Source organism: Podarcis erhardii (genome assembly GCF_964252035.2).
Source record: "Podarcis erhardii genome assembly, chromosome: 5".
Taxonomy (NCBI): Eukaryota; Metazoa; Chordata; class Lepidosauria; order Squamata; family Lacertidae; genus Podarcis; species Podarcis erhardii.
In genome coordinates, this window is record NC_138509.1 from 21,856,641 (window position 1) to 21,869,965 (window position 13,325).

A 13,325-nucleotide genomic window follows, 5' to 3' on the forward strand; every position below is an offset into this window, starting at 1 on the left:
CAGCAACTAGTCCTTGCAACGATAGTCCATGCGCCTTTAGGAGTCCCGGACCCGGCGCTCGAGCCACCTGCTCGGGCAGGCATTCCGCGCCAGAGGTGTAGCCGCCGCCGCCGCGCCCTGCTGGCTCCTCCCCGTCTCCGCGCACCCGCGCGCCTCTTTGGGCATGCAGCCGCAGTAGGAGTGCAAGACTCGCCCGGAACGCCAGCCGCTCCGGAACCGACCAGGCAGCGGCGGCGGCTGCCCACCCCCCCATCCACCTACCCACCCCACTCCTTACCGGATCTCCCCCCTCCTACTCCGAAGGGGGGTTGCCCGGATCGTTCCGCTATCTTTGTGCGCAATAAAGAAACCACCCCGAGGCTTGGCCACGGGGAGGCGGCATCCTCGCCACCGCCCCCCTACTCTCAGCGCACCAGCCTCTCCCGCACCCCCAACATGCTGCATTAGGAGCACTCAGCCTCCGGGAAAGAGGGCTGCCTGCCCGGCCAAAGGGGGCGCCGAGACCCGCGCGGAACAGTCCTGGCCGCCTCCCTCGGCAGGATTGTTATTCCCAATAAGGAATATATATTTTTGGTGTACAGTATGTGTGATTTTTCCCACCCCTCCGCCTTAGCCACCCCCTTTCCCCGCTTCATGTAACTGCTGGAAGCTCCTTTGATTGAGTAGCTTTGTTTTAATGATTATTTTCCCCCTCCCGGATCCGGATCCAGTTTGGATGTCGCCTTGGACTTGTCAGCAATGCCGGGCTGGTGGTGGTGGCGGCGGCAGCGGCTCCCGGTTCTCCCGCCGCGTCTGCGCCTCGGCTCGCTCGCTTGCTCGCTCTCCTTTCCCTCCGCGCTGCCTTCGGATTGGTCTCTCCGCTTTAAAGTGCTGTCCAAGGGTTGGCTGCAGGGCTGCTGAATAACAGGTGCAGTTTGCTGCTCCGTCGCTTCGGGGAGGAGGAGGAGAAGGAGGTGGGGGGGCAGGGGGGGAAAGAAGGAAAGAAAGCCCAGCAGCCGAGGAATGTCGCCGCTGCTGCTCCAGCCGCCGCTGCTTCTGCTTGGGGGGTGGGGTGGAAAGGGGGGCATCTTCAACATCATCACCCAAAACCAGGAGCCAGAGGAGCTTGTTTTTCCCACTCCCGCTTCCGTATGGAGAAATGGGTTTCGTGATTGTTGCTGAATGCGGATCTCTGGGCTAGGAACGAGAAGGGGGAGACAGAAAAAGCACCACACCAGCCCCAACACCCAAGGATCATCATCATCACCATCGAAGGAGGTGGATTTTTGGGGACTGCTGTTTTGGGTTCGTGCGGGAAGAAGCGCCGCGGATTTTTCATTTATTGGGGGGGGGATAAGGGGGGAATCGAAGGTAAAAAAGGAGGCTACTTCAGCACTGCTGGAGGATGGGGAGAGCTCGGCCATTCCAGCTGATTCAGCAGCGGTTGTGTGAATGCGTGTGGATGTATATGTGATGGCGGGGGGGTTACAGAGCTCTAGGTTGAATGGGGAAATGTCCTTTCGGTAACTGACGGCAGCTTCCCCCTCCGTTCTGTGGGATCTTCTTCTTTCTCCCTCCCCACCCCTCCCTCCCTCCCTCCCTCCCTCTGTGGCTCGCTCGCTCTCTTTCTCGCCTTTGCGCCCCCCCTCCCTCGCCGCCTTTGCTCCGCATGCTTCTCGCTCCCCCCCGATGCCTTTTCTTTCCCCGGGGGGAGGGTGTGCCAGGCCCCTAGGAGGATGAGCGAAGGGGTCTCCTCTCCTCCGGGTGCCGCAGCTGGTGCCGAGGAGGGGGCGGCGGCCGGAGCCGGGGGTCCCGCGGGCGGCGGCGGCGATGGGGGCGCCGACCCGGCGGCTCGCGAGGTGCGCTGCAGCGACTGCATCGTGTGGAACCGGCAGCAGACGTGGCTGTGCGTGGTGCCCCTCTTCATCGGCTTCGTGGGCTTGGGGCTCAGCCTGATGCTGCTCAAGTGGATCGTGGTGGGCTCCGTCAAGGAGTACGTGCCCACCGAGCTGATGGATTCCAAAGGCATCGAGCAGGACCCCTTCTTCCTCTCCAAGCAGCCCACCACGCCGCCCAAAAGCGTGGACACCACCACCACCAGCACGGCCACTACCACCACGTCGAGGACACCCAATCGGATAAGTACCCGCCTCACCACCATGACCAAGGCGCCCACCCGCTTCCCGGGCACCCGGGGCCCGATCCGCGCCGGCCTGCCGAGATCCACCACGGCGCGCCACACGGTCGCGCCCCCGACCGTCCTTGCCACCACCACCACCGCTGTCCCTTTCAGCACCACCATCCTGATTTCCCGCCCTGCGCCCGGCACCCCTGGGACCCAGCCTCTGCCCATCTGGCCCACTGCGGCATACACTACCTCCTCCTACAAGACCTATCTTCAGGACTCTGCTCCGTCCTGGACCTTATCCCCCTTCCAAGAGGCCAGCACCACCACCACGCCAGAGGCCAACACCAGCCCCAAATACCGTAAGTGAGACCAAACTTCTTGCTTTGCGTCAATAGGGGGAAGGCTTCCCCCTTCCCTTTTTTGGAATCTGGGTTGTTGGCGTATGGGTGATTCTGTATGTATATATATATGGAGGGGGTGGGGTGCTGGTGAAATGTCTCTGTTCTAGACCTGATTTCGAGTGCTTGTAACTTGGTGCAAATACCCAAAGGCATCCAGGCTTCCTTGAAGTTTGTCTGGGCTTTTCTTCCAGCCTGGATTCTTTCAGGAGATATTCCCTCCTCTTTTGGATGTTTGTGATGGTGATGATGATGGAGATGTAACTCTCCTAATGGGCCCTTGGAGGTGGAATTCATTCACAAGACAACAGAGAGAGAGAGAGAGAGAGAGAGAGAGAGAGAGAGAGAGAGAGAGAGAAGAGCCAACCCCCACCTCCCCATTTCTCGCTTTGCCTTACCCCACCCTCCAAAGCAAAATCACCACACACACCCAATTCAAGAGCAAAAAAGGAATGTAGCAGGTTTGGGGACATCACCAGTGGTCCTTTCAAGGGCTTTTGTTAGCGGCCTGGGCTGGAGGGAGAAAAATGCTGACCTTGATGGTTCTGTGGCTTATAAGGAGATGAAGAGGAAGTTAAAACTGAGAGCTAGTGCTTTGGACTGGAGCTTTGGCTAGGTTGTGCTCAGGATTGTTTGGCAAGGGGTGTGTGCCTCTGTGCTGGTGTGTTTGTCTTCACCTTCCCATTCCCCTCCCACCATCAGAAAAGACAAGACAAGAAATGCTTTCCAGCCCAACTGTGATCCACAGTCCCTTCCCCAGGGTGCTGCGCCATTGCAAAATAATGAGCCCCAATTCCATTTCAGGAGAATGGAGGAGAGAGCACACCCCATGAATATATGCATCAGCTCAGGGAAGTCGCCTTTCTCTTCCTGTGAGGTTCGCTCCAGCCTCATCAAACGAATGCATCTATGAAGGATATATATATATATATATATATGGGGGGGGATATACACACCCCAATCCATTCTCCTCATCCCTCTCATTTGAAAATGAGGATTGGGTACATTCTCTTGTGAAGGTTATCTAGGACAAATATCATCACAATCCTCTCTCTCTGCTCAGCCAACTTCTGGGTGCCACTATTTAAGGAGTGGAGGGCCTGTGATCATAGCCGGGTATTTGTCTGTCTTCTTTGATATGGTAGAGCAAGCTAGAAGCTGGGTTGCTACATGAAGATGGGAATCCTGCACTTACCAGTGAGTAAGTTCCATGGAACTCAGCAGAGCTTACCTCTGAGTAGGCAGACATAGACATGCACTGTAAATCCCATTCTGAACCAGTTTTATTACCCTGCACTCTCTTCCCAATTTGATGGGTTTGCTTATTTAAATTAATTTGTTCCCTCTTTGTTCTTTCTCAAATATTCCTCTAAAGCTGTTTGCTGCTCATAATCTAGGCTGAAGAGCAATATGTGGGAGCCAAGGGATGCTATGATTTGAGGAAATCAAGCAAAGGGTGTGTGTGGAATTAACCTGGGGGAATCAGCCCAAGAGGATAGAGTACATGAGATGGTCAGTGAGGGGTAATATATCCTGTGGTCAACAGGCAAGAGGCAGCTGGAAGGTTGTTAAGTTGCATTTGGCTAGTGTCCTTTTTGTGATTTGGGGAGGGTGTTCATTCCTTTACAGAAAATGAAGCTGAAATGCAGAAACACACCTTCCTCGCTCCTCTCCTTGCTTCCCTCCAGAGACTGCCTGATTTTTCATGCTATGCCCCCTCTTGCGTTTGAAGCTCCTTCAGAGCAGAAACCTATCTGGTATTTCCCAAGTGCATTTATTGTCTGCTGCTGGACAGGCAGGATGTTGTGAAATTTGGAAATGCTACCCTGCATCTATTCCCCCCCCATCTAATTCCCTCCCCCAATCCAACTCCGTCTGTAAGAAGACTGGTAAATCCACTATGATTTTCTAACCTTGCTGAGTCCTTAGATTATAGAACCTGCTTAATAGATGACTGTCAGCTGGCAGGATCTACTACCCACCCTAACCAGCCCATTTTCTCTTTCTCTTTCTCTCTAACACACACACACAAACACACACACACCATGGCACACATATGTTCAAGGACTGTTTATGTTTGCAAGCAATCCTTGGTCCAGATCTTGCTAATATAACTGTTTAAATCAGAGTTTAGACCTTTGTGTTCCCTCCCTCTTCGCTCTTCCCTGCCCCCCTGCAGCTTTGCTAAAGCACAAAATATAAGAAGTGCAAATCCACCAGAAATTGACCCTGTTTGAGCACATTGATAGCCTGTGATTATCATTAACGGGAGATTAAATAGATTACATAAAAAAGGATTGGAATTTATAGGGCATGTGGAATTCCTCTCCCTCCCCCACCCTCCCCAAAGCGGCACAATTTTCTGTTTCACATAATCTTTCTATCAGGTTACAGTGGGAACAGAGTGGAAGTGATACTGTAATTTTTCCTTGGTGGGTGCTCAACCTTCTGACCTGATATCTACATCTTTCACTCACTTTGATCCTCAGTTCTCCCCCTTCCATTTTAAGGCCTTTTGTAGGAAAGGGGGGAAACATAGATAAAAGGAATACATTCAAATACATTAGTTTCTGGACTCAGCTATATGTTTCTGCTCTTCCTATGACTCTGTTTCTTGATAATAGTAATAATAATAATAATAATAATAATAATAGCAATAAAATATAAAAACTTGGTCTACAGTATTGTGTGAATATGAATATATATATATATATAAGAGAATGCTGAGCAAATTCTTGCGTGACTGTCTTGATGGGAGAAAAGCACACACTAAAGGCAAATATGCAATGATCTGTTTAACTACTAATATTTTTTTTGAAAACGGAAGTGCTGTGGAAAGGTAAGGTTCAGGATATCTCACAGAATTCTCAGCACCACATTTCCCAGGATCCACTAGGGGAAGCCATGGTGGTTTAAAGGGGCATACAAGCATCAGAAATATCGTATTGTAGGTAGGCCTTGCGAATGTCTTCCTGGTGTTTTTGAAAGAGGAGTGCCTGATATGAATTCATGTGGAGTGATGTTTGAGATCTTTGCTGGGTTTTTAAAAGGGTTCCCCCCTCCCTCAGCTTTTTCCTCTTACAGCTGTTACAATCATTTACTCAGAGTCATCCACTCTTCTTTATCTGTAGAAAAAAGCAAGACCCATATGCAATGAGCCCCCTTGGAGATAATTCAGAATCCTATTTTAATTTTATTCCTTAGCACATAGATTAGGGCAGGGTGACTCAAAATGAGACACCAGCCACAATAATGAAGACTTTGTCAAATTTGTTCCCTCCAGAATTTGTAGGGCTACATAGAATCATAGGGATTCCAAGGGTCATCTAGTCCAACCGCCTCCAATGCAGGAATCTCGACCAAAGCATCCATGTCAGATGGCCATCCAAATTCTGCTTAAAAACCTCCAAGGAAGGAGAATCCACCACCTCTTTTGGGAGTCTGTTCCATGGTCAAACAGTTTACCGTCAGAAATTTCTTCTTGATGTTTAGTCGGAATCTCCTTTCTTATAACTTGAATCCATTGGTTCAGATCCTAGCATCCAGAGCAGGCAAAAACAAGCTTGCTACATTCTCCACGTGACAGCCCATTAGATGTTTGAAGATGGCTACCATATCTCCCCTCAATCTCCTCTTTACCAGGGTAAACATACCAAATTCTCTCAACTGTTCCTCATAACTCTCTTCTTTGCTGGCCTGCGCTGGCTGAGGTTGATGGGAGTTGTAGTCCAACAATATCTGGAGGACACAAGGTTGTTGTAAGCTGCCACAATTTTATTTATTTATTAAATTTGCATAAAGGAAGCCTGAGTTGTAGATGTGAAGAATGAAAACAGATGAACAATGGACTCTGTAGTTGCTTTGGTTTCTTTCAGGGCAACAGGGGGTTTGCTGGCAGGGGGTTGGACTCGGTGGCCCTTGTGGTCTCTTCCAACTCTATGATTCTATGATTCTAACACACCCATTTGTATATGGTAACAAGAGGCTAGGAGTGTAGCAGTAGCATCACTAGGGTGGAACAGTAGGAGCACTTGCCCTCAGTACAAACCGGATGGAGCAGCAAAGTTTAATCAAAGATCTTGTATTGGCAGTGTGTTATAATACAGTGGTACCTTGGGTTAAAAACACCTTGGTTTACAAACACTTTGGGTTACAGACTCTGCTAACCCAGAAGTAGTACCTCGGGTAAGAAGTTTACCTCAGGATGAGAACAGAAATCATGTGTGGGCGGCACAGCAGCAATGGGAGGCCCCATTAGCTAAAGAGGTACCTCAGGTTAAGAAGAGTTTCAGGTTAAGAACGGACCTCCGGAATGGATTAAGTTTGTGACCAGAGGTACAACTGTAATTTTAATACAATGTTTCCTTGCCTGGAGGCTTGGTGAGGACAGCAAACTTGGAAGAATAGCTTCTTAATGGACCAGCATTTGCAGCCTCACACAGGAAACATATTCATAGATAGTCATACTGGGGGGGAAATGACTAGAGCAGTGAGGGGTTTTTCCTCCCCATAAGAGTTCCTGAACAGGAGAATTCCATTTGCACAGTGACAACTTGGCATTTCAGCATCAACTGGTCCCATTTTATGGGGTGGGGTAGGAGTGTTACAAGATTGGAAATCTGCCCTGATTGCAAAAATGGAACAGATGTGAGGAAACTGTGGCTCTCCAGATGTTGTTGGAATACAACTTACTTCAGCCCCAGCCAGCATGGCTTATGGTCAAGAGTGGTGGGAGTTGAAGTCCAAGAACATCTGGAAGGCAAATGATTCCCCAACCCTGCATGAGAGTGCAGACTCTGGTAGAAGAGGTGGTGGTGATTTTCCATCTTCTGTGCAGCAAAAGGGAGAGAAACTCAAAACTATAAACCACTGAAGGGAGCCTTGGCATTAAAAATACAAAACAAAGACTGGGGACTCCAGGATTACAGTGGTAATCTGGATATGAACGGGGTCCGTTCCAGATCCTCGTTCACATCCTGAAGTGAACGTAACCCGTGCCTGCGTGGGTTGCGATTCGCTGCTTCCACGCATGTGTGTGACATCATTTTGACCGTCTGCGCATGCGCGAGCGGCAAAACCTGGAAGTAACATTTTCCGTTACTTTCGGGTCACTGCGGAGCGCAACCCGAAAGTGCTCAACCTGAAGCATATTTAATCCAAGGTATGACTGTATAGGGAACTAATCCTGAACCAGAAACCAACTATATCCTGAACCGGAGACCATATTAACTAAACGAAAAGCACACCCCTTTAACCTTATTTTAAGAGTTCCTACTATAAAGTGAAGCTATTCCCTCCTCCCCATAATATATGCTCTTCTAGGGCTGAAAGCATTGATCAAATCAGTATATAAATCGACAGATTCATGCACTGCAGATTAAAAATTGATTACTGGATTGAAATTAGAAGCGCCCCTGTTTTATGCTGTTGTTGTTGCATACATTATATGCCTCTGCAGCTCCTCAGTCAATTGATGTGCGCAGTTAATTTTCCAAACACTTGCCTGCGTTATTTACTTTAGAGAAACGGTAATCTGCTTTCAGTTCCTCAGAAGATCACTTGCAGTTGGTATAATAATGTAATATTTAATCTGTTAATGATGCTGTTTAATCAGACACAAGCAAGACAGTCAATTGACTGAGGAAACTAACTAGTTGATAGCCTTAGAGTCCACCCCCCTTTGATATTTTTGGTTCTACAGTGACTTTGTTGCTATGTAAAACTGAAATATTATTCTCAGACTAGGTCTCCAGCAAGAATTCATCAGCGCAGTGAAACTGCTTCCTCTTGCATTAATTTATGGCCTAGCAGAGAAACAAAGAGCAGCCAAAGCTGGATCACATAATGCAGAAGAGCCAAAATAGAGCAATGTTCCAGAAATTGTAATCAATACCCTTTTGAGAAATAGAACAGAGAAAGCTCTTTCTATGAGCCTGAACTGCTATCCGAGGTTGCTTTAATTTCCTTCTCGTTCTCATTCAGAAATATAAAGCTTACCTACTGCAATCAATTATGTGCAGCTAGTAAATGCTCATCATTATTATGAGAAGAGTGTGTGTGGAAAGAAGTCCATTAAATTGCAGAGGCCCCTGTGGGTGTTTTGCAAAGAGTGCACATTGACACATTGCCCTCCTCCCCTCACATGGGATTCTTGCGCATGGAGGCAGAAACATGGTTGGTGGGGAAGCCCCAGGAGCAATGTTTTTTGTTTTGTTTTTTGCCTCTCAGGAGTACCTAGGAACCATTCATTTTATTATGGCATAAAGTATAAGGGGGCACTGATGTAAGGTTACGACTGCCCCCCAGGGAAGCCCAGTCTGGGATTGGTTTTGCCTCTTTGCAGAACCAGACACCATCTCCATTCCCTTCATCTCTTTGTCCCTGCCATTGATTCTGTTTCTTGGTGTTATGCTAGAATGTGTGGTGGAGCCTTGGAAACACCAGAGTGTCTTGGCATGTAGGGCTTTGAAGGGTGTAACAAGTGAGAGAATGTTGACAAATGACTATTACATAGATAAAGCATGATATTGATGGTAATACCACCTTTTCAAGAAATCAGGGTTGGGTTTTTGGATTTCTGAGGGGAGAGGGGGAGAATCTAATATTTTGATTTCTGTGGAGTTTTATTGAGATAGTGTTGTATTTTAATGAGACATTTAATTTTAAAATATTGATGATAGGGCTGAGGGGGAATGATCAGCAGCAGGTTTACATGGACAGTAAACCCCTCAGAGGCGAAGGCGCACACTGCTGAAAGCCTGCTCTCTTCACAGCCCATAAAACACTTCCCAGTTCAGTTGACACATCATTTACCAGTGTGGTGAGACCTTGATCACAACCGAACTGAAGCCAAGGCATTTATTTCATTGGACAGCAGATTAGGCCCTGAGCATGCAAAGGAATTATTAACACATTCTGGAATGCTAAGCAGAAATATGTTTCTTTCTGCTTTTTTTTAAATAATCCTTATTACACACACACACACACACACACACACACACACACAGTGGATTACAAATACTGTAAAGCAATTTTTTATTTTAAAAAACAGAATAATTAAATTCGTAGACACACATCCAAATATATACTGAAGCCCATTCTGAGTTGAACCTTGCCTCTTGGAAAATGTATTAGTGAAATTCTATGTCTGAAACAATACTGATCTGCATATGAGCAGACAATGCTGCTGCATCAAACAACAACAACAACAACAACAACAACAACAACAACAACAACAACAACAACCCACCACTTCATCTACCTCAATATGGGCTACTTTTAACTAGAGATGTCAGTGATTAAACCTGTATTCTTCTGCATCAGGGTTGGGGAAGCTCAGGCCTGGGGGCCCTCTTAACCTGACCTCTGGGATTCTCCCCAGGCCACACCCCCTGCTAGCCCTGCTTTGAACCCCTCCCCTTGGGTGTTTTTTGTTTGGCTGGGGTGTGTTCTTGAAGGCTGATCATGCCTCCAGCTTCCTTGGATGAAGGATAGAGAGGGGTCTGTAGGTGGCTGCAGAAGCTAGCATATTTTTCAAGGGTACATTTTGTGTTCATTGCTCCACTCACCTTTGCTCCTGATCCAGTGTATCACTAGCATACACCCTTTGGAAAGTTTTCCCGAAGATAATGCATCCCATAGGCTGAAGAAGGCCCATGAGAGGGCACTTTACCAAGAGGTAAAGAGGTGGAGCTGCCCCCTTTTTGTATATAGCTGAGCCTACAATGCAATCTTTTAGAGTGCCCAAGGCATTTTGGTACCTGAGGCATTACATCCATATGGCACCTTAGGGCAGAGGTGGTGGTAATGGAACAGAAACCAGAAGCTGCCATTGGAAGACCTTTGGTGCCTCTGGCTCAATACTGTCTATGCAGACTGGCAGTGGCTCTCCAGAGGTCTTCCCAAAAGCCTTGCAGTGAAAATAACAGAATACTAGAATAGAATAGAATAGAATAGAATAGAATAGAATAGAATACAACTGATGCCCTGGCCCACTCCAGGGATGCCTCTCGCAAAGGGCCTCCCTAGGCAGCCAGTTAGCAGTTCTCTGTACAGGGCCTACCAGTCTGCACAGAATCCCTGGGGGCTGATGTGGAACAGGGATATTTTTACACACACCAATAAAGCTTTGTACATGCCAAGAGGTTCTGTCCAAGGTCTTCTGCACTCTGTGCACAGGGTGGTAAGGTGCAGCGTGTATTGGGCCACATCCTGACATCACCTGAGTTACCACATGTCATCTTGGAGAACATATCTCAGCTTGTGTAGTCGCTAGGGGAAGCGAAATGTCTTGGGGAGGGGGAACTTGGCTGTGTAGTAGACCAGGAGTTGCCACAGGCACATTGCAACCAAACACATGATGCAGTCTACTCAATTAGCTACAGCAGAATGTTTGTTTCCAGCCTCATTCCAATGGAGGACTCTGGGGATGCTGTTGGCATCAATGAAGACCTCTGCGAGTAGATGTGTGCCTAAAGTCGCCCCACTGGCAGCTCTGGTAGTTGACCTGGACTTATATATGGTGCATTAATGACCAAACTAGATGTAGCACAGGAGACAAATGGAGTATTTCATGATGGGGGGGGGGGAGCAACTGTGGGGCCTCTGAATTTGATCAGAGCAGCAGCCAGCAAAGCATTTTCCTGGTAAAAACAGGCCTCCTAATTTATTTTCTTACTTGCAGAGGAAAGGTCTATGTAAATTTTCCTGCATGGAGAACACAAAACTGGGGGTGATATACAGTTTGCAAAGAGTTTTGTTTTGCACCCCCCCACTCCAAATGAATTTGGAGGCCTCACCATAACTGCATTGAATTTTAAAGGGGGGGGGGGATGTCAGGTTATACTGTATAGATCTCCTGTGTCAGGCCTAGTTTGGTCCTAAGACATTCCAGCTTCTATCAAGAATGTGGTAGTTTGGTGCTCTGGACAAATAAGCGGAATAATTTGTTACACTGCTTGTACTTGGGTCATATCTCTGAAGGATTCTGCTGTGCTTTCATGTTGACAGCTAAAGGCCGTTCTTTGCGAGCAGTGATTAGAAACAGAACTTTCCAACTGAATCAGAGGCTATGTCTCAAAAAGATAAAGGTACCCCTGACCATTAGGTCCAGTCGCGGATGACTCTGGGGTTAGGCGCTCATCTCGCTTTACTGGCCAAGGGAGCCGACATTTGTCCACAGACAGTTTTTTCCGGGCCATGTGGCCAACGTGACTAAGCCGCTACTGGCGAACCAGAGCAGTGCATGGAAACACTGTTTACCTTCCCACCGGAGTGGTACCTATTTATCTACTTGCACTTTGATGTGCTTTCGAACCGCTAGGTGGGCAGGAGCTGGGACTGAACAATGGGAACTTAAGTATTAGCACCTTAATCCAGTGACAATCTAGGCCATAACCCTCCTTCAAAGCTTGGTCAGTGAGGGAACAGGCAAGATTTGAAATAGCAACATTTGTGCTTGCTTTGGGCAGGTATTTGGATTTTTGCTTTATTCAATCAAAAGAAAGGGGAAGTTAAGCAAATGGATCGTTTTTGAGCCCCGCACCAGGAGGCAGAAGTGCTGCCTACTATCTCACTGCTCTGAAGTTCTTAAGGCTTAAGAACATAATATCTGGGTTTGAGAGACTATTTAGAAATGAGAGCCAATAGGTCACATTCAGAGAGCTTGTCTGTGAACTAGGAAGTCTCCAGTTCAAATTTCACCTCTGCCATGGCATTTCTATGCCTAGTACATTTCTAAACAAACCTGCTTGGGAGAGTAAGCCCCATTGAACTCAGTGAGACTTACTCTAAGCAGGCATGCACAGGATTAGGCTGCATTTGGGCAAGGTAACCTTGCTCAGCATCTTCTTCCATCTGCAGTAACATAGTGGGACATCTCCAAACATAGTGGAACATGGTGCTGACATTATATATGTGAAATATTTCATACACTCAGAAAGGGCACTATGTAGACAAAATATATTATCAATCTCTTATTTAAGGCATGGTGGCAGTTTACCAACCTTTAATAGTTGCATAGATGCAGGGATTTCAGTTGTGTAGCTTGCTTAGCTTACAAAGGTGCAGAAGCTCCTTTCCTATTCTGCATCTGGCTGCCCTATTCCACAATGCGATGTAGTGGGCAATCTCAAAATAGTTACATGTTCCTTTTAAATAATTAATCTATGCAAATTTTCACCAGCTGTTTTCTTTTCCTTGCTGGGAATGGGGGCAAACCTATCTTTAGATGCAGCTTCCATGTGTGCATGGGGGGGGGAGGAGGAGGTACTTTGACAATGGATGGACTTGTGCAAAAATTCCCAATTTTGGATTTTAAGTCTCTTTAAAACCCACATATAAGATAGTGTGCATTATATAGAATCCATATAGAGCAAAGACTCAAACAAATTGTGTATGTTATAGAGCAGAGGTAGGCAGAGATAGGTTGGGATCTACTGGTAGATATTTTGGGGGAGACTGGCAAGGGATTTCTGACACACACACACACACACACACACACACACACACACACAGTTGTGTTACAGCAACCCCCCAAAAAAAATCTTTGTCCCTGTAAACTAAGTTGCTGAAACACAGTGCTTAGGTGAGAAGCAGAAGTGAAATTTTGCATGACAGATCTCGTGAACTTGGTTCTGGTACTAACCACTTGCTCAGAGGCACCCTGTCCTTAATTCTTAGCATCAGTCTACACACCTGAATCACTAGTACACTTTGCTCCAATTGATTGTTCTATACATTCAAAGGTAGGTCCTGATGAGTTCCATGAGACTTATTTCCATGCAAAGTGTATGTAGTGTTGGGGAACCTGCAGCCCATGG

General features: G+C 47.3%; 1 protein-coding gene across 2 annotated transcripts in view; it reads left to right on the top strand.

Annotated features, from left to right (window-relative positions):
- Nucleotides 1–222: 222 nt before the first annotated feature.
- Nucleotides 223–13,325, top strand: part of NRG3 (neuregulin 3) — a 619,340-nt gene continuing 606,237 nt past the window's right edge. Inside the window, exon 1 of one of the 2 annotated variants that reach the window (XM_081861189.1) lies at nt 223–2,466. In XM_081861189.1, the coding sequence (XP_081717315.1) occupies nt 1,716–2,466 (751 nt within the window). In that variant the 5' untranslated portion in view covers nt 223–1,715. The remainder of the gene's footprint in view (nt 2,467–13,325) is intronic. The other variant, XM_081861188.1, reaches the window with a different exon arrangement.